This window comes from Schistocerca serialis, chromosome 2, assembly GCF_023864345.2.
Source record: "Schistocerca serialis cubense isolate TAMUIC-IGC-003099 chromosome 2, iqSchSeri2.2, whole genome shotgun sequence".
Taxonomy (NCBI): Eukaryota; Metazoa; Arthropoda; class Insecta; order Orthoptera; family Acrididae; genus Schistocerca; species Schistocerca serialis.
The window spans coordinates 436,091,391-436,116,048 of record NC_064639.1 but is presented as its reverse complement, the minus strand read 5'-3'; the positions used below and the strand labels follow the sequence as shown (position 1 = coordinate 436,116,048).

The 24,658-nt window shown below is 39.5% G+C and overlaps 1 protein-coding gene across 1 annotated transcript in view; it reads left to right on the top strand.

Moving 5' to 3' along the window:
* The window catches only part of LOC126457299 (uncharacterized), a 192,367-nt gene extending 168,344 nt beyond the window's left edge, over positions 1-24,023 (top strand). Inside the window, exon 8 of the mRNA XM_050093480.1 lies at positions 23,374-24,023. Coding sequence (XP_049949437.1) covers positions 23,374-23,508 — 135 coding nt within the window. The 3' untranslated portion in view covers positions 23,509-24,023. The remainder of the gene's footprint in view (positions 1-23,373) is intronic.
* The last annotated feature ends 635 nt before the right edge of the window (positions 24,024-24,658 follow it).

Below are 24,658 nucleotides of genomic sequence, written 5' to 3'. Positions count from 1 at the left end.
TCTCTTCTTCCCAATCCTATTCAATACTTCCTCATTAGTTATGTGATCTACCCATCTAATCTTCAGCATTCTTCTGTAGCACCACATTTCGAAAGCTTCTATTCTCTTCTTGTCTAAACTATTTATCGTCCATGTTTCACTTCCATACATGGCTACACTACATACAAATACTTTCAGAAATGACTTCCTGACACTTAAATCTATACTCGATGTTAAAAAAATTTCTCTCCTTCAGAAATACTTTACTTGCCATTGCCAGTCTACATTTGATATCCTCTCTACTTCGACCATCATCAGTTATTTTGCTCCCCAAATAGCAAAACTCCTTTACTACTTTAAATGTCTTATTTCCTAATCTAATTCCCTCAGCATCACCCGACTTAATTCGACTACATTCCATTATCCTCATTTTGCTTTTGTTGTTGTTCATCTTATATCCTCCTTTCAAGACACTGTCCATTCTGTTCAACTGCTCTTCCAAGTAATTTTCTGTCTCTGACAGAATTACAATGTCATCGGCGAACCTCTAAGTTTTTATTTCTTCTCCCTGGATTTTAATACCTACTCCAAATTTTTCTTTTGTTTCCTTTACTGCTTGCTCAATATATGGATTGAATAACATTGGCTACAACCCTGTCTTACTCCCTTCCTAACCACTGCTTCCCTTTCATGCCCCTCAACTCTTATAACTGCCATCTGCTTTCTGTAGAAATTGTAAATAGCCTTTTGCTCCCTGTATTTTTCCCCTGCCACCTTTAGATTTTGAAAGAGAGTATTCCAGTCAACATTGTCAAAAGCTTTCTCTAAGTCTACAAATGCTAGAAACGTAGGTTTGCCATTCCTTAATCTAGCTTCTAAGATAAGTCGTAGGGTCAGTATTGCCTCACGTGTTCCAACATTTCTACGGAATCCAAACTGATCTTCCCTGAGGTCGGCTTCTACTAGTTTTTCCATTCGTCTGTAAAGAATTCGTGTTAGTATTTTGCAGCTGTGACTTATTAAACTGATAGTTCGGTAATTTTCACATCTGTCAACACCTGCTTTCTTTGGGATTGGAATTATTATATTCTTCTTGAAGTCTGAGGGTATTTCGCCTGTTTCATACATCTTGCTCACCAGATGGTAGAGTTTTGTCAGGACTGGCACTCCCAAGGCCGTCAGTAGTTCCAATGGAATGTTGTCTACTCCGGGGGCGTTGTTTCGACTCAGGTCTTTCAGTGCTCTGTCAAACTCTTCACGCAGTATCATATCTCCCATTTCATCTTCATCTACATCCTCTTCCATTTCCATAATATTGTCCTCAAGTACATCGCCCTTGTATAGACCCTTTATATACTCCTTCCACCTTTCTGCTTTCCCTTCTTTGCTTAGAACTGGGTTTCCATCTGAGCTCTTGATGTTCATACAAGTGGTTCTCTTATCTCCAAAGGTCTCTTTAATTTTCCTGTAGGCAGTATCTATCTTACCCCTAGTGAGATAAGCCTCTACATCCTTACATTTGTCCTCTAGCCATCCCTGCTTAGCTATTTTGCACTTCCTGTCGATCTCATTTTTGAGACGTTTGTATTTCTTTTTGCCTGCTTCATTTACTGCATTTTTATATTTTCTCCTTTCATCAATTAAATTCAATATTTCTTCTGTTACCCAAGAATTTCTACCAACCCTCGTTTTTTTACCTACTTGATCCTATGCTGCCTTCACTACTTCATCCCTCAAAGCTACCCATTCTTCTTCTACTGTATTTCTTTCTCCAATTCCTGTCAATTGTTCCCTTATGCTCTCTCTGAAACTCTGTACAACCTCTGGTTCTTTCAGTTTATCCAGGTCCCATCTCCTTAAATTCCCACCTTTTTGCAGTTTCTTCAGTTTTAATCTACAGGTCATAACCAATAGATTGTGTAGATTGTGGTCAGAGTCCACATCTGCCCCTGGAAATGTATTACAATTTAAAACCTGGTTCCTAAACCTCTGTCTTACCATTATATAATCTATCTGAAACCTGTCAGTATCTCCAGGCTTTTTCCACATATACAGCCTTCTTTTATGATTCTTGAACCAAGTGTTAGCTATGATTAAGTTGTGCTATGTGCAAAATTCTACCAGGCGGCTTCCTTTTTCATTTCTTAGCCCCAATCCATATTCACCTACTACGTTTCCTTCTCTCCCTTTTCCTACTACCAAATTCCAGTCACCCAAGACTATTAAGTTTTCGTCACCCTTCACTATCTGAATAATTTCCTTTATTTCATCATACATTTCTTCAATTTCTTCGTCATCTGCAGAGCTAGTTGGCATATAAACTTGTACTACTGTAGTAGGTGTGGGCTTCGTATCTATCTTGGCCACAATAATGCATTCACTATGCTGTTTGTAGTAGCTTACCCGCATTCCCATTTTCCTATTCATTATTAAACCTACTCCTGCATAACCCCTATTTGATTTTGTGTTTATAACCCTGTAGTCACCTGACCAGAAGTCTTGTTCCTCCTGCCACCGAACTTCACTAATTCCCACTATATCTAACTTTAACCTATCCATTTCCCATTTTAAATTTTCTAACCTACCTGCCCGATTAAGGGATCTGACATTCCACACTCCGATCCGTAGAACACCAGTTTTCTTTCTCTTGATAACGACATCCTCTTCAGTAGGCCCCGCCCGGAGATTCGAATGGGGGACTATTTTACCTCCGGAATATTTTACCCAAGAGGACGCCATCATCATTTAATCATACAGTAAAGCTGCATGCCCTCGGGAAAAATTACGGCCGTAGTTTCCCCTTGCTTTCACCCGTTCACAGTACCAGCACAGCCAGGCCGTTTTGGTTATAAGTGATATAATTTGGAAAAAAATACCAACATATGTTATCATTCATGTAATGATATGCCAGAGGTCATCATCTATCACTGTTCCAACATGTCATAGTACCCCTTATTTTAATTGTACCAGCTGCAGTGGTGAGTAGAAAGGAGAGTGGCTCAGTAATTGAGTGTAATTCACAAAATCTTATTACTAGAAGGTTCATAAATAAAGGCAGTTGTGAGAGGCCTACATTACTTCCCCACTTACTAGCAGTCAAGTCTGAGTGCACATGCAGAACATACATTGTTCTGTGCAATGTGATCACCACTACATGCATTCACCAGCACTGCAAATAGTGGTGGGGTTGCAACTTCGAGATACTGTGAGCCACTGCTATGAAATGACTGCAGGAGAGGAGACCAACACGGTAGGAGGCAATCTTACAAATTTATAATAAGCTCACCAGACAAAACATTAGTCACTCCTTTAACAGAGCCCACTGTTCACTTTGGAGTGCTGAGGTTGGTGCATAACCTGGCAGTCATGTGACCGTCTGGTGCTGAGGTAATTATGGCGGTGAAGTGGCATGTTTGTGCAAGTCAGTTGTATGGAATCATGCAGTAAGATGGTGGTTGTGCCCATGACAATGCAAATAAATGAAGCTGGCTTATTTGTTGATGTATTTATGTGGACTGACAAACATGTCAACAAGGAATGATGTGCCACTTGCGGTCATGTAAAATGGTACAAAAACAGTGGTCGTAGAAAGATCCTAACTGACAAGGACCAGATTAGATTAGATTAGATTTACTTTCATTCCAATTGATCCGTAGTGAGGAGGTCCTCCAGGATGTAGAACATGTCAGAAAAACAACAATACATGACAAATATTTACAACTCAAACAAATAAGCTAATGTACCATTCCACAGGTCCCAAGTGGAATGATCGTCATTTTTTAATGAACACTACATGAAAGAATCATTTTACAAATACTAATGCACTGAATTTAAAATTAAAAAGTTTTTTATTTATTTATAAGTTAATAAACGTGTAATACAACTACTATAATATTTATTTACAATGAACACATTACTGCCATTACTGCACTGAAGTGGTGCAGAAGTTAGAGTGTACTTACACACACACACACACACACACACACACACACACGCACACACGCATGCACACATACACGCTTATTTTCAATGAACTTATGACTGCACTGAAATTGTGCAGACTGTGCAGAAGTTATATATATATACAAATCAGTTGGTTCTACTGAGAAATTCAGAAGGAGTTGGCCACCAATAAATCCTTTAGGCTTCTCTTAAACTGAATTTCATTGGTTGTTGAGCTTTTTATGGCTGCTGGCAAGTTATTGAAAATGTTTGTTCCTGAATAATGCACACCTTTTTGTACAAGACTAAGTGACTTTAAATCCTTGTGTAGATTATTCTTATTTCTAGTATTGATTCCATGATTTGAGCTGTTGGTTTGAAAAAGTGATATATTTTTAATGACAAATTTCATTAAAGAATAAATATATTGGGAAGCAGTAGTTAGTATCCCTAGTTCCCTAAACAGGCTTCTGCGGGATGTTCTTGAGTTCACACCACATATAACTCTTACTGCACGTTTTTGTGCCCAGAAAACTTTAGCTTGGCTTGATGAATTACCTCAAAAAATAATCCCATATGACATTATGGAATGAAAGTAAGCATAGTATGCCAGCTTTTTTATTTTTATATCCCCTATGTCTGACACAATTCACATTGCAAATAGAGATTTGTTAAGATGCTTCAGCAGTTCTGTGGTGTGCTTTACCCAGTTAAATTTAGTATCAAGCTGTAATCCCAAGAATTTAACGCTGTCCACTTCTTCTATCTGCTTGTCATCATATGTTAGGCATATACTCGTGGGGCACCCCTTACAAGTTCTGAACTGCATGTAGTGTGTTTTTTCAAAGTTTAGTGACAAGGAATTGGCTAGGAACCAGTGATTAATGTCCAAAAATATTTTATTAGCTGATCTTTCTAAGACTACACTTGATTTGCTATTTATTGCAATGTTTGTATCATCGGCAAACAAAACGAACTTGGCATCTGGTAATGTTACTGATGAAAGATCATTGATACGCACAAGAAAAAGTAAGGGCCCTAAAATGGAACCTTGTGGGACCCCACATGTAATTAGTTCCCAGTTGGATGATGCCTGATAGCTTGATATATGTCTCCTTTATTTCCTGCCAGAGATATAAGATTTGAACCATTTTGCAGCATTTCCTGTTACACTACAATATTCTAATTTACTTAAAAGGATATTGTGATTTACACAGTCAAATGCCTTTGACAGATCACAAAATATACCAGTTGCCTGCCCAGAGAAAAAAGTCACATCTTCTCATTAGTTATCGATTTCAAACCAGACATTAATTGCTACTGTCACTAATTGCAGATCCAGCTCACACTATTGTCTAGTGAACTATGTGAAGAGAACCATCTTTGGAACCGTGCACTTCACAAAAGGTCATTGCTCAAAGCAGCGCACTGATGGCCCAGTGCGTCTTGTGTAGCTCATGTCAAAGATGGTACTATGATATATTTTGTGTGTTCTATGTACCATGACTTTGGCTCATTCAATCAGGTTACTGTGAATGTGAATCACAGTATTTGTTTCAACATGCTTGGTGACCAAATGTTGCTCTTTCTTCCGCATCTTCACCACAGGTATTCATAGACACTTGCACAGATGACAACAGCTGTAATCACTGATCTGCACACATATATTGTAGTGAACTCATGAAACTATTTGTGACATCAGGTACCATGAACGTTACCCATGAAGTCACCTCATGTTGGGTGCCAAAAATATTGTGAACTTAAGAAATTATTTTGTGGCATCAGATACCGTGAACATAATCAGTGAGGTTGCCCCATGTTGCGTGCCAAAAATGTAGTGAACTGTGAATTCTTCTCTCTGCTGTCTGACGTGAAGTGACGAGCAGATGACTGATGAGATTGCCCAATGTTAGGAGCCAACAATTAATTGATATCAATAATTAAATAAAATCAAACACAAATGGTATGACATTAAGGTGTTCATGTATGAATGTAAAAGATTTCTTATATGATCAAACCATGAAAGAAATACATTTATTTTCGTGCTGTTTACACAAAGCAAAACAACATTATAAATATCAGGGCCAGTTTGACTGGATGTGGACATGACTCCATTATTAAAGGGAAGGAGGAGGGAACAAATCGTCTCACCATTCTTTGTTATCGTTCATTGTATACAGCTGTTGGTGACAGGCGCTGCATCAGTACGACGTGATGGCTCAGAGCTGTGCTGTGTGAGTTGACTGCCCTCATCAGCAATTTCAGTGTTGTGGTGGGTCCCAGGTATGATCTCTATGTTGTCTCCCCATTGTTGGTTGCCTGGCCAAAGCCGTGCTATCGCGGCATCGGAAGGTGGATGTTGGTGATGGGTGGAAGAGCGCCCATGTCCTCTCGCTTCTGCGGTGTCTCCAAGACTCTCCCTTTTCACTTCTCATCCATCTCCCAGCTCAACTACTCTTTGAAACATTATTCCTTTTGGTGTTATTGGCGTTATTGGAGGATGAAATTTTCAATGTAGTCTAATGACAGATCGCCATTTCATTGCCACGCCTCTCCGTGCAGGGTGGAAATTTTCTGTCTGGCGTGGGCTGGCGTGTGCCTCGTGAATTGGCATCTTCCTCATGATTTCACATTTTTAAGATGTTTTCCTGCATTCCGAGGCTATTGGGAGAGCAGCTACACACCACTTCTTTATAACCGTTCTCTCTGCATGAGTTCTGGACAGACTCATGTTTGGGCTCTGTCTCAAAATCTGCTGGTGTCCATCATTTACAAGGAATGTCCTCACTGTCGAGAAAAAACATCTTCTTAAGAATGCTGGCTTCTTTCACATGCCTCCCTGTGCCAATTCACCGTGCTTTTTGCATGCTTCTCCCTGTGCCCGTGGGTTGCTGGAATAGTTGGCACATCCCTGCTTTCTAAGGCAGCTAAAATGACTGCTGCCACACCAGAAGATCTCAGATGCTTTTGCTTGTACATTCTTGGCATTCCAACCAAAGGCTTTGCATCATGCCCTTCTTGAGTGAGGTGAGGACATCCATCCCGGCTTCCTACTGTGTCCTTGCAGAATGACTGCACCTGGGGGCTTTCCCCAGGGTGTCCAGCTCGGTTGGCGCATTGGAGAAAGTGGCCGCAGATGGACGTATTACAATATTCATGGCCTGGCAAACAGTCAGGCACCCTATTGCAATTGGACTAGTCCGCATTACTATTTGGAATAGTGGGTGTAATGAACAACCAGCATAACTGTTATCTTTTAGCTCTGTGGATTGAATCATCAAGACATAGTTTCAGGTAAGTGTGGCATACTTGAAGAAGTGGTGTTTGTATGATGCCTCCTAGGGTTTACTAACTGTCCAATATGTTTGGTTACCAGCGCTATTATTAAACATTATTTACCCATCACGGTTTGCACTGCTCCTAGTCCAAGTGATAGATTTACCAACACTACTGGAGATGGCACAGTGCACCATAACTTATCCACCAAGTTCATAATAATTTAATCAAGTTTTGGGAGAACTGCCTGACATGATATTTTGGCACAGAGTCTTCTGGCCATCTTCAGGTAAATACTACTTGAGCATATGTGCTTTGCATTAATGTGTGTGCTACACTCCACATTCTGCATGGTGAAAGCTTACCAGATTAATATCAGTTCAATTGTCTTCACAAAACAAAATTGCAAAATGATACTAGCTACACAGAGCATGAAATTTTCCTATTATGGGATTCCATGTAGAATTTAACTGGAAGCTGGCATCTCAATTGATAAGAGACTCAGAAAGCTATAATTCCACTGATTTATTGATGATGGAAGTCCAAAAGTTTAACATATTGGCCACAACTTTTTTGTTTCTGTGTATTTTATCAAATGACCAGTGGAAATACAATGTCTGGCAATAGTAGACTTATTGGCTTGAAGGAGGTGAGAATGACATTAGTTTTCTACAGTGGGATCCTGCACAGTGTGTGTCATTTGCCGTATGTAAGATTTGCCACATTCTTGTGCAATCCTGTAAACAACTGCCTTGTACAAACTGAAATTATCTACGATGGTGTAGCACACAGACTTGCAGCAGAAGTGCATGTGCTCAAGTAGTGCATGCACAAGCCAGCTGAATACACCATGCATATGCCGGCGGGGTCTTAAATACATCAGCTCTGAGTATTTTCATCATTATTCACCTGAAACTGACCAGAAAACTTTGCACCAAAATATTGTGGTAGAAACTTTATGGGCCAATCTATATGCTGTGAAAGTTTTAAATTTCACAACTTCATAATACATTAGATACAGTAGTGTAGCTCAGAATAACACTAAAAACATGACTGATAATACAAGCAGACTTATTTTTAGCATTGATACATCAGGCTGCCTTAGGCCAGTTTGGTCTAAGTACTATACACATTATAAAGTGAATATTCGTCACTTATACTTGATGAATGGTTTTTCAAAAACTTCCAGAGGAACATTGTCAGTGTGATCCAGTATAGAAATGCTGCCCATGCAAGATGTATCACTTATCATCAATTCTCCATATTCTTCAGATGCAACACAATGCAATAAGACCAGATTGATCAAAAGAGTGGCCTAGCCTTATTCATCCTTGAAAATATAGTGTGCCAGCTATTAATGGTATTACATACGGTATAATCCTACTCAGAGAGCACATATAAAACTACCAGGTGGCTCATTTACAATTATGTTACTTTACTGGCTGAAGGCTCAACCATATAAAATGATTTTATAAACAAAGAACAGTCTGTATCATGTATATTTATCACTATGATAAGTTTTTGACAAATTAAGATGCATTCAGATATAAAATATGGAAAGCGTCATAGCTAAAACTTGACAACGTAACACCAGCTGAAGACAGTAGTAGCTATCGCACTTTTCACATTTTAGATCTGAGCATGGCTTAGTGTAGCTAATACGGGTCATAGCAATAATAGGATGAGGTATAGACTGTGCTTTATTTATAAAATTATAAAATAAGTTTACTGTCTGAAGTTTCCAAGCAACAAATTCAAATGATGCAGCACTTCTTTCACTAATAGATGGCCAAATGTTTTTGGTGTTAAATGACTTTCCCCTCACAATTGCAGCTTCACCTTGCTGAACAAACTCAACTATCGATATTTCAACCTGCATTACATCTCTTACTCTGTGTGTCTACATCTACATCTACATTTATACTCCGCAAGCCACACAACGGTGTGTGGCGGAGGGCACTTTACGTGCCACTGTCATTACCTCCCTTTTCTGTTCCACTCGCGTATGGTTCGTGGGAAGAACGACTGTCTGAAAGCCTCCATGCGTGCTCGAATCTCTCTAATTTTACATTCGTGATCTCCTCGGGAGGTATAAGTAGGGGGAAGCAATATATTCGATACCTCATCCAGAAATGCACCCTCTCGAAACCTGGCGAGCAAGCTACACCGCGATGCAGAGCGCCTCTCTTGCAGAGTCTGCCACTTGAGTTTGCTAAACATCTCCGTAACGCTATCACAGTTACCAAATAACCCTGTGACGAAACGCGCCGCTCTTCTTTGGATCTTCTCTATCTCCTCCGTCAACCCGATCTGGTACAGATTCCACACTGATAAGCAATACTCGAGCATAGGTCAAATGAGTGTTTTGTAAGCCACCTCCTTTGTTGATGGACTACATTTTCTAAGGACTCTCCCTATGAATCTCAACCTGGTACCCGCCTTATCAACAATTAATTTTATATGATCATTCCACTTCAAATCATTCCGCACGCATACTCCCAGATATTTTACAGAAGTAACTGCTACCAGTGTTTGTTCCACTATCATATAATCATACAATAAAGGATCCTTCTTTCTATGTATTCACAATACATTAAAATTTGTCTATGTTAAGGGTCAGTTGCCACTCCCTGCACCAAGTGCCTATCCGCTGCAGATCTTCCTGCATCTCGCTGCAATTTTCTAGTGCTGCAACTTCTCTGTATACTACAGCATCATCCGCGAAAAGCCGCATGGAACTTCCGACACTATCTACTAGGTCATTTATATATATTATGAAAAGCAATGGTCCCATAACACTCCCCTGTGGCACGCCAGAGGTTACTTTAACATCTGTAGACGTCTCTCCATTGATAAAAACATGCTGTGTTCTGTTTGCTAAAAACTCTTCAATCCAGCCACACAGCTGGTCTGATATTCTGTAGGCTCTTACTTTGTTTATCAGGCGACAGTGCGGAACTGTATCGAACACCTTCTGGAAGTCAAGGAAAATAGCATCTACCTGGGAGCCTGTATCTAATATTTTCTGGGTCTCATGAACAAATAAAGCGAGTTGGGTCTTACACGATCGCTGGTACCGGAATCCATGTTGATTCCTACAGAGTAGATTCTGGGTTTCCAAAAACGACATGATACTCGAGCAAAAAACATGTTCTAAAATTCTACAACAGATCGACATTAGAGATATAGGTCTACAGTTTTGCGCATCTGCTCGACGACTCTTCTTGAAGACTGGGACTACCTGTGCTCTTTTCCAGTCATTTGAAACCTTCCGTTCCTCTAGAGACTTGCGGTACACGGCTGTTAGAAGGGGGGCAAGTTCTTTCGCATACTCTGTGTGGAATCGAATTGGTATCCCTTCAGGTCCAGTGGACTTTCCTCTGTTGAGTGATTCCAGTTGCTTTTCTATTCCTTGGACACTTATTTCGATGTCAGCCATTTTTTCGTTTGTGCGAGGATTTAGAGAAGGAACTACAGTGTGGTCTTCCTCTGTGAAACAGCTTTGGAAAAAGTTGTTTAGTATTTCAGCTTTACGCGTGTCATCCTCTGTTTCAATGCCATCATTCCAGAGTGTCTGGATATGCTGTTTCAAGCCACTTACTGATTTAACGTAAGACCAGAACTTCCTAGGATTTTCTGTCAAGTCGGTACATAAAATTTTACTTTCGAATTCACTGAACGCTTCACGCATAGCCCTCCTTACGCTAACGTTGACATCGTTTAGCTTCTGTTTGTCTGAGAGGTTTTGGCTGTGTTTAAACTTGCAGTAAAGCTCTCTTTGCCTTTGCAGTAGTTTCCTAACCTTGTTGTTGAACCACGGTGGGTTTTTCCCATCCCTCACAGTTTTACTCGGCACGTACCTGTCTAAAACGCATTTTACAATTGCCTTAAACTTTTTCCATGAACACTCAACATTGTCAGTGGCGGAACAGAAATTTTCGTTTTGATCTGTTAGGTAGTCTGAAATATTCCTTCTATTACTCTTGCTAAACAGATAAACCTTCCTCCCTTTTTTTATATTCCTATTAACTTCCATATTCAGGGATGTTACAACGGCCTTATGATCACTGATTCCCTGTTCTGCACTTACAGAGTCGAAAAGTTCGGGTCTGATTGTTATCAGTAGGTCCAAGATGTTATCTCCACGAGTCGGTTCTCTGTTTAATTGCTCGAGGTAATTTTCGGATAGTGCACTCAGTATAATGTCACTCGATGCTCTGTCCCTACCACCCGTCCTAAACATCTGAGTGTCCCAGTCTATATCTGGTAAATTGAAATCTCCACCTAAGACTATAACATGCTGAGAAAATTTATGTGAAATGTATTCCAAATTTTCTCTCAGTTGTTCTGCCACTAATGCTGCTGAGTCAGGAGGTCGGTAAAAGGAGCCAATTATTAACTTAGCTCAGTTGTTGAGTGTAACCTCCACTCATAATAATTCACAGGAACTATCCACTTCTACTTCACTACAGGATAAACTACTACTAACAGCGACAAACATGCCACCACCGGTTGCATGCAATCTATCCTTTCTAAACACCGTCTGTGCATTTGTAAAAATTTTGGCAGAATTTATCTCTGGCTTCAGCCAGCTTTCTGTACCTATAACGATCTCAGCTTCGGTGCTTTCTATCAGCGCTTGAAGTTCCGTTACTTTACCAATGCAGCTTCGACAGTTTACAATTACAATACCGATAGCTGCTTGGTCCCCACATGTCTTGACTTTGCCCCGCACCCTTTGAGGCTGTTGCCCTTTCTGTACTTGCCCGAAGCCATCTAACCTAAACAACTGCCCATTCCATGCCACACAACCCCTGCTACCCGTGTAGCCACTTGCTGTGTGTAGTGGACTCCTGACCTATCCAGCGGAACCCGAAACCCCACCACCCTATGGCGCAAGTCGAGGAATCTGCAGCCCACACGGTCGCAGAACCGTCTCAGCCTCTGATTCAGACTCTCCACTCAGCTCTGTACCAAAGGTCTGCAGTCAGTCCTGTCGACGATGCTGCAGATGGTGAGCTCTGTTTTCATCCCGCTAGCGAGACTGGCAGCCTTCACCAAATCAGATAGCCGCCGGAAGCCAGAGAGGGTTTCCTCCGATCCATAGCGACACACATCATTGGTGCCGACATGAGCGACCACCTGCAGGTGGATGCACCCTGTACCCTTCATGGCATCCGGAAGGACCCTTTCCACATCTGGAATGACTCCCCCCCCCCCGGTATGCACACTGAGTGCACATTGGTTTTCTTCCCCTCTCTTGCTGCCATATCCCTAAGGGGCCCCATTACGCGCCTGACGTTGGAGCCCCAAACTACCAGTAAGCCCACCCTCTGTGACCACCCGGATCTTGCAGACTGAGGGGCAACCTCTGGAACAGGACAAGCAGCCATGTCCGGCTGAAGATCTGTATCAGCCTGAGACAGAGCCTGAAACCGGTTCGTCAGACAAACTGGAGAGGCCTTCCGTTTAGCCCTCCGGAATGTCTTTCGCCCCCTGCCACACCTCGAGATGACCTCCCACTCTACCACAGGTGAGGGATCAGCCTCAATGTGGGTAGTATCCTGGGCAGCCACAGTCGTAGTCCGATCGGGTGATGCGTGGGACGAGCTGGCCGTCCCCGACAAACCCCCATCTGGACCCCCACAGTGATGCCCATTGGCAACAGCCTCAAGCTGTGTGACCAAAGCCAACACTGCCTGAAGCTGGGAGCGAAGGGATGTCAACTCAGCCTGCATCTGAACACAGCAGTTGCAGTCCCTATCCATGATAAAAACTGTTGTGCAAAGTACGTCTGAACTAATCTACAGAGAGCACAAACAAATTTACACAAAATTTAAATGGTTATTAAAATACAAGATTGCCTAGTAAATGCAGTAATGCTGCTACTTGCGCACTGCTGACACACTGCTCGGTGGCGGAAGGAGACTACGTGATTTTACACTATTCAGGTACTAAAATGCGATGCTACAACTCTCAAATACTATAATATGCCTGAAATTTATGAATTAAACAATGCAAGCACCAAAAACACGCAAAGAAATTAAGAATTAAACTATGTAACAAATAAGTGAGCTAGGAGTATACGACTTTCTGCTGGCAGCTGCTTATCCAACGGCAGCAGGGAGCACACTATGGAGTTTTGAAAGGCACCAAGAGGTCCACTGTGATCACTTTCACGGCAAACTCACTTTGTGTGATACAAAGATCTCAGCTAGGTAAATGGAACTGTGACAAAGTCAGGTGGAAAGGTCATCTGGCCCAGGTAAAACAGGAGATAATCAATTTCTCTCCCCATCTCGTTGGATGTGCATTGTACACAGAATGATTTTTAATAAGCATAATTTTTAAATTTGGCCACTGCAACACAGCGGTCAACAAGATGCACACACACACTGAGTAATTGCATCTGTAGGTTATTTAAAAACACCATGAATGAAGTATTCATCCATATTAACATTGATTTTTGATTGCTTAAAATGTGTCCATTAACTGAAAATCTACTAAGTGTGAAATATGCTTAGTGATTCTCAAGATCAGTGAAGTTTGTGGAGAAAACACTATAATTGATGGAATGATGAGAAAATTTACTAATGTACATAATAATGTCCTCACCGAGGCTTAATGCAGAAAGTAGATGCAAAAGTTCAACAAAAGAGACACTTTGAGACTTCATACTTATTTAATAAGTCTCCTCAAGTTTCAAGAAATACTCTTCATACAATTCACACTGAGTGCATAAACTGCTGGAAGTTATGTTTATGGTGAGTACCAAAAATGCTAACTGAGATGCACAGAACCAGTGAGTACCTTGTGCTTAAAAATATTTTTAGTGGTGCAATAAAGGAGGTGATGGTCATAGATTTATTTGATCCATAGAAGAGAGTAACACAGGTGCTGAAGAACCTGAACAGGAAGATGTTTGAAGATAGATACCAAGTATTTCACAAAAGCCCATTTATAAGGGTTCAATGTCCAATATTAAGCAAAGAATCTAGGAATATACTAGAAACCCGTAAGTATCACTCCTGTAGTGACCATAAAGGCAGGATTAGACTAATTATGGCATGTACAGAGGCACTTAAGCAATCATCTTTCCTGAGTTATACAAATGGAATGGGAATAAAGCCTAGTATGTGGTGCAATGGGAAGTACCCTCTGCTGTGTTCTTCAGAATGTATATACAGATGAATTTTTGAGCTTAACTGTTGCTGGGGATAAAATTTGAGTAGCTCATGTTACATAAGAACCGAAACAACAGTGCATAGAGTGGGCCTTCATATCATGAACTGTTCTTTTGATTCTGCTATAATGTGGTACAGTCCCCACTTCATGGATTGTTGTTTTTGTTTTAATGTAAAATGACTCACCTCTCCAGTGACAGTTCAGCTTAAAAATTCATGACCTTCATTGCTATACTGTGCACGGACATTTAAAGCAAACAGCTTTCTGGTGTTGGCACCTGCAGCTGTGGTAGTACATCTTGTGGAATGAAAACTGCAAGATCCTTTATTTGGGACCACAACCAGTTTCATAGCTTAAAGCCACATCTTCAGGGGGCATATGAACAAAAAAAGGGGGAATATCTATTTTAAAAACTATGTTACCCCAATCCCAAATGATGGCAGTAATAAATAAATCCACACATAAGTTACATCACATGAAACCTAAATGTGCAGTGAATGAAAGACCCAACATTCACTGCCCAAATAACAGTAATATACCAAGTGAGCATACTCACAAATTGTAAATAGGCTCAATGGTTGCTATCAACATCCCCTGAAAATTGAACTGGAACCTACAGCAAAACTGGACTGAATGTAAAAATGATGGAAATACTCACAAAAACCACACCAACTGTGTTGATGAAACGACACAGAATTCAGGAATAAGCTCTCATCACACCATATGAGCTCCAGCAACACCATCTTAGTACTGAGCCTGCAGCAACAAACAGCAAACTCTCAAAGTGTGATGCATGTCTGCTGGCCAGGCATAGGCGATTCACTTCATTGAATATTAAATTTGAAGGAATGAACATTTCTTGAATGTTAATGCGCTTCACAAAGAAGTTTTTTCCCCTTAATTAAGAGTGCCTTTAAGTGGATATAAGCTTTCAGGACTGTCCAGTTATGCCTATGTTTAATAAGTTTACTTGTATGATGTAGGATTGTACAGTCACCATAAATGATCAAATGATAACGATATGAAGCTGTAGCCTCTGCACTCCACACCACTGCTGTTGCATGCCACTGTCCTGAAAAGCTTATTTACGTTTATTTTGCTCATTAGACATGCATGGCCACCTACATTCGTAGCACACTCTCAGATGTATCAATGCAGTTGTCTCAGTTTTTAGGGGAGAAAATTTCAGTTCCACTGCAAAGATGGCATATTGTGATAGAAAAAGACCACATGAAAGCACAGACTAACACTCGGAAAGACTTAGAGATGAATGATTGAGAGTATATGTAAGCATGAAGCACAAATTTCCAAAGTAGTTAAAATGACGAAATTTCTCATCTTTGAATAATATTAATTTACACAATAGTTCTCTTTAACAAAAAAACTACTTTCTTATTTCAATTCACAAGATGATATGCCTTAGCATTTAAATAAACTTAATTCTCTAAGTAAGTCCACAGTGGCTGCTGTGCAATAAGACAATTAGATCTGTTCTGACAACATTCCTTTCTATTCCAGTATCTCATGTCGTAATAAAAAGCGTTATTAATCCAGTGTCAAGGGTGCTATATCACCAAAGAATGGCATCACCTACACAGAGCTTATTCTCGCAATCACTTTCTTTTGCTGCTGCCAAAATGTTAATTATCAAGCGCACACAGTGCAGAGTTCGTTGAACTAGAGTCTGTGCTGTAAAACACTCTCAGCACAGCTGATATACACAATCCATTTCAAAATCAGTACATTTCTCATCTCTTAAGTTGATTTGCATCATTACATGCTGCCCCACGTGTTAGCTAAATTCTTCTACCAGCAAGAACAACTAAAGACAAGCAGGCAATGTACTCATTACCAAATTCTGTGAAGAACACAACAGCAGCAGAGACAATCACTAAAGGTAGCATAAGACAACAAGCTAGCATTCAGTAAGGCTGACTGTACCAGAACAACCAGTTTTGCCGTGGCAATTTAACTTAAGTGTCTCTCCATTTGGGCAAGTCTCAGGGGAAAATCCAGAGAAAGATCCATCAACCTCCTGCTTGTCTGACTCCAGACCAGTCACCATCATATGAATTTACAGGATAAGTTTAAATGGCTGATAAGCCATGCAGGTTTTAAATAGAAAGAGTAGTAACCTTGAAATCACTGTTACAAACATATCGGTATTTTTGCATAATCAGATAGTCTTTATAGCATTTGTCAATGTCCATTCACATATACTGCAAGAGTTAGGTGTAATTAAAAATGCTCAAAATGTGGTTCATTAACTCATCAGAGGGACTTGGAGGTGCCGTTGGTGAAACTGCATGCCATTGGGAAGGGAAGGTGAAGATCTCAATGATCTAGAAGGTGTACGAAGGGAAGACCTTCTTCGTGGAGAAGCAAGTGAGATGGAACAGGAAATGGGTTAATCTTCAAATCTTGGAATTTTATGGGGTGGGGTATGTGAGGCCAACAAACATATATTAGACAAAATCAGAGAATCAGTTCCTGAAAAGGAAACAGATTAGTCCACACTTGTGAGATTGCTGCCCCTCCAAACCTTCCAAATTGGAAACATAATTTGCAAATGAAGATTGTCAGAAGTCAATTCAGGTTTTACACTGTTACTGCCTCATTATCAGTACCAGACGGTTTTCTGCACAAAGGTCACAGATTATTCACAGAATCTATGGTACTCACACACCTTTCCACTAATCACAACAGTTAACACCTCATCCAAGGTCTTCCGCATTAGACGGGCATATTCACAGTTCAAGCATTTCAATGATGTGTACTTTCTTTTAATTTATGTTACTTTATATTTGAATTGAAGGTTCACACCATCACTAAAGACACTGCCCCTGCTTCACTAGAAGTTCATAGTTGTTTCTATCATGACGTTCATCCTCAATAGTGATGATTGTAGTACTAATATGAAAAAAACATTACTCTCTCCCATCTTCCATTGATTTTCAATTACGTATTCTGAGTTGGAAAATTTTATTGAGTATAATCATTTATCTCTTGGCTAAGTATGAGCTGAATGGTCAAATACATACAAATACTCTCAGCACAATATTTCAGCTCACAGTCTCCACTATAATTCCCTGTAACAATTGCTCCACTAATACAATGTAATGAATCATAGTGGTTAAAACATGAGCTGAATTCTTTACATGCCACACTTGTGGCACAAAATTATCACACTTCTATTACATGTTGTCTAGAGTCCATGGAATTGAAGTTGTTTGACACAACATTACTGAGCATAACTAATTTGATGATCTTTGCTCAGAAACAGAAACTTGACACTACACATAGAAATCATCAATCATTAACTGAAATAAAACATATAATAATAAGCTCTCATCTCTATAGGAAAATTAATCTGGATTAGTACATATATTTATGTAAATACACTCAAATCAGAAATTATCCTCAGGTTTCTTTAACAGCTGAGTATACAATAATAAACTCACATACTACAAAGAAATAATACATGAAACAGGTACCTAAATCTACTGTTTACAGGCAAATATCTTGATGTTTATGCTTCATCTGAGATTCCTCTCCTCAGCAGAAACATTGTGTTATACCCTGATGTGGGCAGAAACCTTTTATCTGATCCATTCCTGGATACTCTAATAAGTTAGCTCTAGGATATGGAATTCTTAGTACAAACATACAACAGTTGCCAAGATTTCAAATGGGTCTGCAAGAGTACTTGCTGACTCACATTATACATTTGCAACTGCAATCTCCTTTTATCATATGCCAGTTTCTGAACTTGAGCTTGTCAGTCAGGTTGGCTAATGCTTGTCTCACTTTCTCCTCCCACTGAGGTTCTCAACTGGTACCATGGGTATCTTTTGCATTCACTCATTCCTCTCATCCTGCTGGAACATTGACTCCACTAGTGTGAACTGCGTTGTCATACTTGTTAAGTGGTTCATAACTTCTTTGAGCTTTGCCAAGCAGTCAATCCATTTTGTCTGCCTGTTGTGGTAGTATGCACACATAAACCTGAATTCAAAGATGACTCTCTCAACTGGGCTTCCTTTGGGGTGGTACATGGGCATTAGTACATGGTTGATACCTGCTCTTGTGAGTGCATGCCTCCAAGCAAAACATGTGAAAGTTGCTGCATTGTCCGAAAGTACTGCATGTTGTTTCTCAGCTTGCAGCATGAAGGTGTTGAACAGTCATTTCAAAATAGGAGTATAAGTTGCTGGTTTCAATGGGTACACCATGACTATGATGTACCTACGTCCAGTTCTGGCCCTGGATACTGGCCCACAGACATCCATACACATGATGGCCAGGGACTTGTCCGGTATTATGGGGTGTAATGATCCTTTACACCCTTGATTATGTGGTTTCATTTCCTGACATACTTGAGAAGACTTGATTTCTTTCAACACTTTCTTTCTGATCTCAGGAAAGTAGCAATAGGTTCTAATCTTATTGGCACACTTGCATATACCAAAACGGCGCCAAATGTGGTGAATATAACAAATGAGTTGTTTTTTGTATCCTTGAGGAATGCACACACATCATTCTTTGGCATTCTCACTATTATGATGAATAATACTTGCTTTATGATCTTGCAAAACTTGTGCAGTCTGTGCTCTTGTTGGTGTTGCAGAGACTGACAAACCTTTGACCAACTGTCATCTTGTTCTTGCACTATAGCCACACTCCGAAAAAGTTCCAGGTAGTATCTCCTGTGAACTTGATCATTCATAAACGAGATAGGGGTGTCACCCATTTGTTCATCCACAGCTGTTTCCAGATTTAATCCTTTGGGAAGTCTCAGTAGGGCAGCAGCTACTACATTCTCCTTTCTGCGTATGTATTCAATTTTAAAGTTGTATACTTACAGTGCCAAAATCCATCCTGACAGTCTGGACTGCATTAACTTACAAGTTTGCAAGAATGTTAGAGCTTGGTTGCCAAATACACCATTGTGTTGTCTTCAGATAGTAAATGAACTTGCGGAAAGCCCAGACCACTGCCAGCACTTCCTATTATGTCACAGTGTACAACCTTTCACAGGGCAACAATGTTCTGCTAACAAATGCTCTTGGACAGAATGTTGACATTCCTTCTATCATCCTCGTCTGGAATAGGCAGGCTCTTAACTGATGGAAGGAGCATCTGTCATCAGACCAAAATCTAGTTACATGTCTGGGTTGTACAACAACTTGGAGTTTATTCTCGCAGTCACTTTCTTTCACTGCCACAAATCCGTTAATTCTCTAGTGCACATAGCACAGAGTTCGTTGAACTACAGATGTAAAACACTCTCAACACAGCTGATATATAGGTTCCATCTCAAAATTAGCACATTTCTCATATTAGTACTGAGCCTGTGGGAACACACAGCAAACTATCAAAGTGTGGTGCATGTACATTGGCCAGGCATACGCCATGCCACTGTGATACAGGACAAGAATCACAGGTAATGTCACCCCACATGCTCATGTACCTACAGGGAAAGTTGGGTAACTTCTTGTTATATCAGCAAATGATGACAAGCCAGCATTACATAGTTACCACTGGGCGCAGCACTACAAGTTATTAACTTGTAACATGGTATAACTGAATAAACATCTGACCAACCTAGCAAGTGTAACACCATCCTCCTAACATAAAACATTTTACTGGTAGTTATCTAAAAAAATGCACCCCATCTCTCACCCACACTAGGACAAGCTGCTTACATTTGAAGGTAACAAGTAAGATAATGTAATAAGTGGCAGTGGATTCAAGTCAGTACATAGGAATCATGAATCGAATTACAGTGGTGGGAGGATAGGTCCCCTTAGTGACATTTGGCTTTTGCTTTCTTCAATTACATTTTTTTTTTCGTCCTTTACAGTCCCTATTATTGTTTCCGTTTTTGATAAAACCATTAACAGTAGTTTTAAGAGATCTATAGGGCCTTGACACAGACAGTTTTTACCTGGTGAAACTATCCTCCAACCACAGTAATTAATTTCATGGTTCCTATGTGCTGAATCCACTGTTTTCTAGGGCAGGTCAGAGGTGGGATGGCGGGAAAAGGTAGCTACCAGTAATTACTTTATGTTATTAGCTTGTTGCTACACTTCTGTATTGGCCAGATGTTACTGAGCTACACCATGTTGTAAGTTAATAATTTTTGGGGTTGTACCCATTGGTAATTATGTAACATGGATAGTCATCATTTCCTGATTCAACAAATTTGATTTTGTAAAGTAGTTACTCAACAAGAGCATTGGGGGGTGATAATGTGTGATTCTTGTGCTATGCTTCAGTGGCATGGTATGTGCCCAGCCGGTGTGCATGCACCATGCTATGATAGTGTGCCATCTATTTCCGCAAGCTCAGTACTGACATGGTGTTGCTGGAGCTCATATGGTGTGATGAGAACTTATTCCTGAATTTTGGTAAGTTTTGTCAACATAGTGGGTGTGGTTTTTGCGGGTACATTTCATCATTTTTACATTCAGTCCAGTTTTGTTGTAGGTTCCAGTTCAGTTTTCAGGTCAATGCTGATGGCACCATTGAGCCTATTTATAATTTGACAATATGCTCTCACTTGGCATATTACTATTATCTCGACAAGGAATGTCGAGTCTTCTATCCATCCGCACATTTGGTTCTGATGATATGATGTAATTTATGTGCATATTTATTTTTAATTCCCATCATTTGAGATTGGGGTAACATAGGTTTTTTAATGGATATTCCCTCTTTTTTATTCAGATATCCACCTGAAGATGTGGCTTTAAGCTACAAAACTGGTTGTGGTCCCAGATTAAAATCTTACACACAGCTGTTTGTGATTTTCATTCCACAAGAAGAAATTCTTCGAAGCACTGGCTACTCAACTGGTTTTTTGCACCCCGGTTAGCATTCAAAATCACCAAAGAAAGTTGAGTTTGAGTAAAAAATTTCACTCTGCAAAACCATATGCACAATGGTTTAGGATAGGCAGGGGGGGGGGGGGGGGGGTTGTTGGATGTGGTTTTTTTTTTGCCCGAATGTAACAACTGATTCTGAGACACATTGTAGACATTAAATAAACTGTGTCAAGCAATCCAGTACAAAAGGTATTGCAAATTCAGTAACAGGATTCTTTTTGCTTAATGTAAATCCCTGTCCACATTTGGCTAAACGAATACAATATCTCTTCTCATTGTATCTTTGGGAACTACTTGATATCCCTCTGTATAGGCCTGATGTAACATTTCGTAATTACCACTTGTTCCATTATGTGTGCCTGTGGGGGTGGGGGTAAAAGGCAAGGAAGGGTGGGAGGGACGGGAGGGACATTAAGATGTCAGCACCATGACATTGTAAATGATTGTCAAAATGGCCATTTAACAATTATTGGCAAATCAGATGACATTTTATGAGAAGGAATTCAGAATTGTTTTTCATTATGATGATGGTAGAAATTATGTTGCAATGTTTTAAAGCATATGCTTGAGTTTGTTTAGAATAAAAATAGTACTTGTGTAAAAAACATGTCTTGTCCATGGACATGTAAAGAGCAACTTCTGCAACCATTTGAAGGAAAAATGTCCATCACAGCAGCAATAAAAAGCCTCTAATATTGTATTCATTTACGGAAAACAGTATTATGACAATTTAGAGAGTAAATCATAGAAGAAAATACCTAAAATGCAAATTTGTTGATGCCAGTGCTAAGCATTTCTTGAAACAATGTAAAGAAGATCTTAGAAGTTGTTTTGTGCCTTGTTCAATCATAGATCTGACATGACAGACATATAGCAGAGTGTTAAGAAGTTTAGAAACAGGAAATATGCCCCCAACTTTAGAGACACAGCTACAGAGTGGACAGAAGACTATGCAGATGCGATTGCATCACAGACATCATTTTTTACCTTTCTAGTGATTTCATTTACTGTCGAGGTGAACGAACACTTTCTATAGATCCTTCACCGCCATTTCCATTAAATAATTGCAACTGCAAACAATCAAAACCTATAACACTGTCCTGCTACTGATACTTGTTGTCTGAGGCTCACACATTTGCCATAAGAAATATTACGACATTGCTATGCTCCTTGAAGAAATGTGGTGTATGGTGTATGGAATCGTCTACACTTATTTGTTACGTACAAATCATACTTAAGTAGAGGAAATATTGTTGCGTCTTACATGGCAATTTGCCTAACCCTATCCATCAGAAAGACTCTGGAAAGCATTATTAAAACTCAACTGAATTGGATACTTGTGCTTTGTGAATAACTGGTATCATGGCTGTGTTTATCCACTGCAATTTCCTCTCCATATTCCCCTTTGATATGTTAGCGGTATGGGATAATTTATAAAAGCCTACACATAATCTTCAGATTCCCACACAATCTTCAAATTCCTGATAACTTCATCATATGTATCTGCAGGCTGTTTCATATTTGATGGGCATGCATTCAATTGACCAATGAGGTGTTGAGCTCATGCTGAATATAACAGGGCCTCACTCAAAGGGCAATCTTCAGTCCAATAATGTATGCCGTATGTACTGCTGACACTGCATATGAAGACAATAACTGTGGGTTCATTTTCCTCAAGGATACTGCCATAGACTAGATAATGCTATTGCAGCACTAGGTGGTTATCCAATAAAAACAGGGGGCTAAAATATCACCTTGCAGATATCAAATAGTGTTGTTTACCCACAAAAGTCTGCTGAAGCTTGCCCAATGATTAATTTGGACGACTGTGTGATATACAACCTCAGATGCTTTATTCTTTGCATAGGCAGTTAAATAGTGCATTTGCTGTCTTCAATTTTTTTCATTGAACAGTTTATTTACTGTATATCCCAGTCACTCATTCCAGGTATTTGATCCCCCCTTTCTTTCTTAAAGTATAACTTTAGCTATCGTCTACCTGAAATAATCTATTCCTCTAATTATTCTTTCATCTTGAACTATCTAATTTTGTATTGTGGTAATAAATTTTGTACTTATCCTACTTTTTTCAATGTTTTAGGCATACAAAAAGAAGAATCAACTTGTGAGTATCCAGAGAGATGATCCGCTGCAAAGATCACGTGTTCCTTTTGGACCTCGGTACACTTTTGAGCCAGAGCAAAAAACATTTTTAAAGGAGGAGTCCATGGTATAGTAAAATTTAGTCTGTTGCCATTGACAAATATAAAATAGTTGGCATATATTACTTTGAAATTTGTCCTGTTAAATCATTCAAATGAAGAGTATGTCTTCATAGTATTAATAATAATATTTTGTGGTATTGTCATTATATCATTTAGTGAAACTGATTTGTATGCCTATTAAACATTTATGAACATAATTTCTTTTGTAACTGAAATAATTTTCTTGGTGAGATAAATGCTAAAAGTGACGTGGCACGTCTATGACAACAGGTTACTTGCAGAAGTTAAAAAGTATGTGATGGTTGGTGAAAACAGAGTTATTTGTAGACTCAGATGTACATGTAATAGTAATTCACTGAGCAGAACACATTGTTACAGTTAATTCTTCAGACTTTTGATGTAAGAAATTGGCTTTATTTGAGTGAGAAAAAATATTTTTATTTAATGCATTATTAATTAAAGCATGCACTGAGGCATTTAAACAATCATTCTTTCTGTGTTCCATATGTGAATGGAAAAAGGAAGAAACCATAATAACTGGTACAATGCGATGTATCCTTTGGCATTCACATCACAATGGCTTGCTGAGTATAGCTGATGTAGATGTAGACTCTTTTCTGTGACATTGATTTGTGAAGGTAATGATATAGGAACGTATTGGAAGAATTTAGTCATCAAAATATAATGCCTTACATGTATGAATTTACATACTGGCTATACTGCTTATTCACAACTGTATAAATGTTTATGTCATTCATAAAGTGTAAACCATGAAAATGTCATCTGTTTGTGTACGGATTACCTGTGGAGTTCTAGTGGAAAAATCATCAGTATATTTTTTTCATATTCTTGATCTGTTTGTGGTAAATGGTCATGTTTTACACAGATCAGTAACAGGTCAAGAAATGTCATCAGCAGAGTTTCTTCTCTTGCTTGCAAGGGAACTTACTGAAACATACACATAGATCACAGACCTGGCAGGGATAGATGGTGTGATAATAATCTAGAATTCATGGTGAGCCATTTGCAAAATGTTATAACAAATGAGCACTCCAAAAGAAGTATACTAACATGTAAATGTATGGTCTGTTGGAAGCAGAGTCTTACCACACAAAGATGAAATACTAATCATCAGCACAAGATGGATGAAACTAGGCTAAT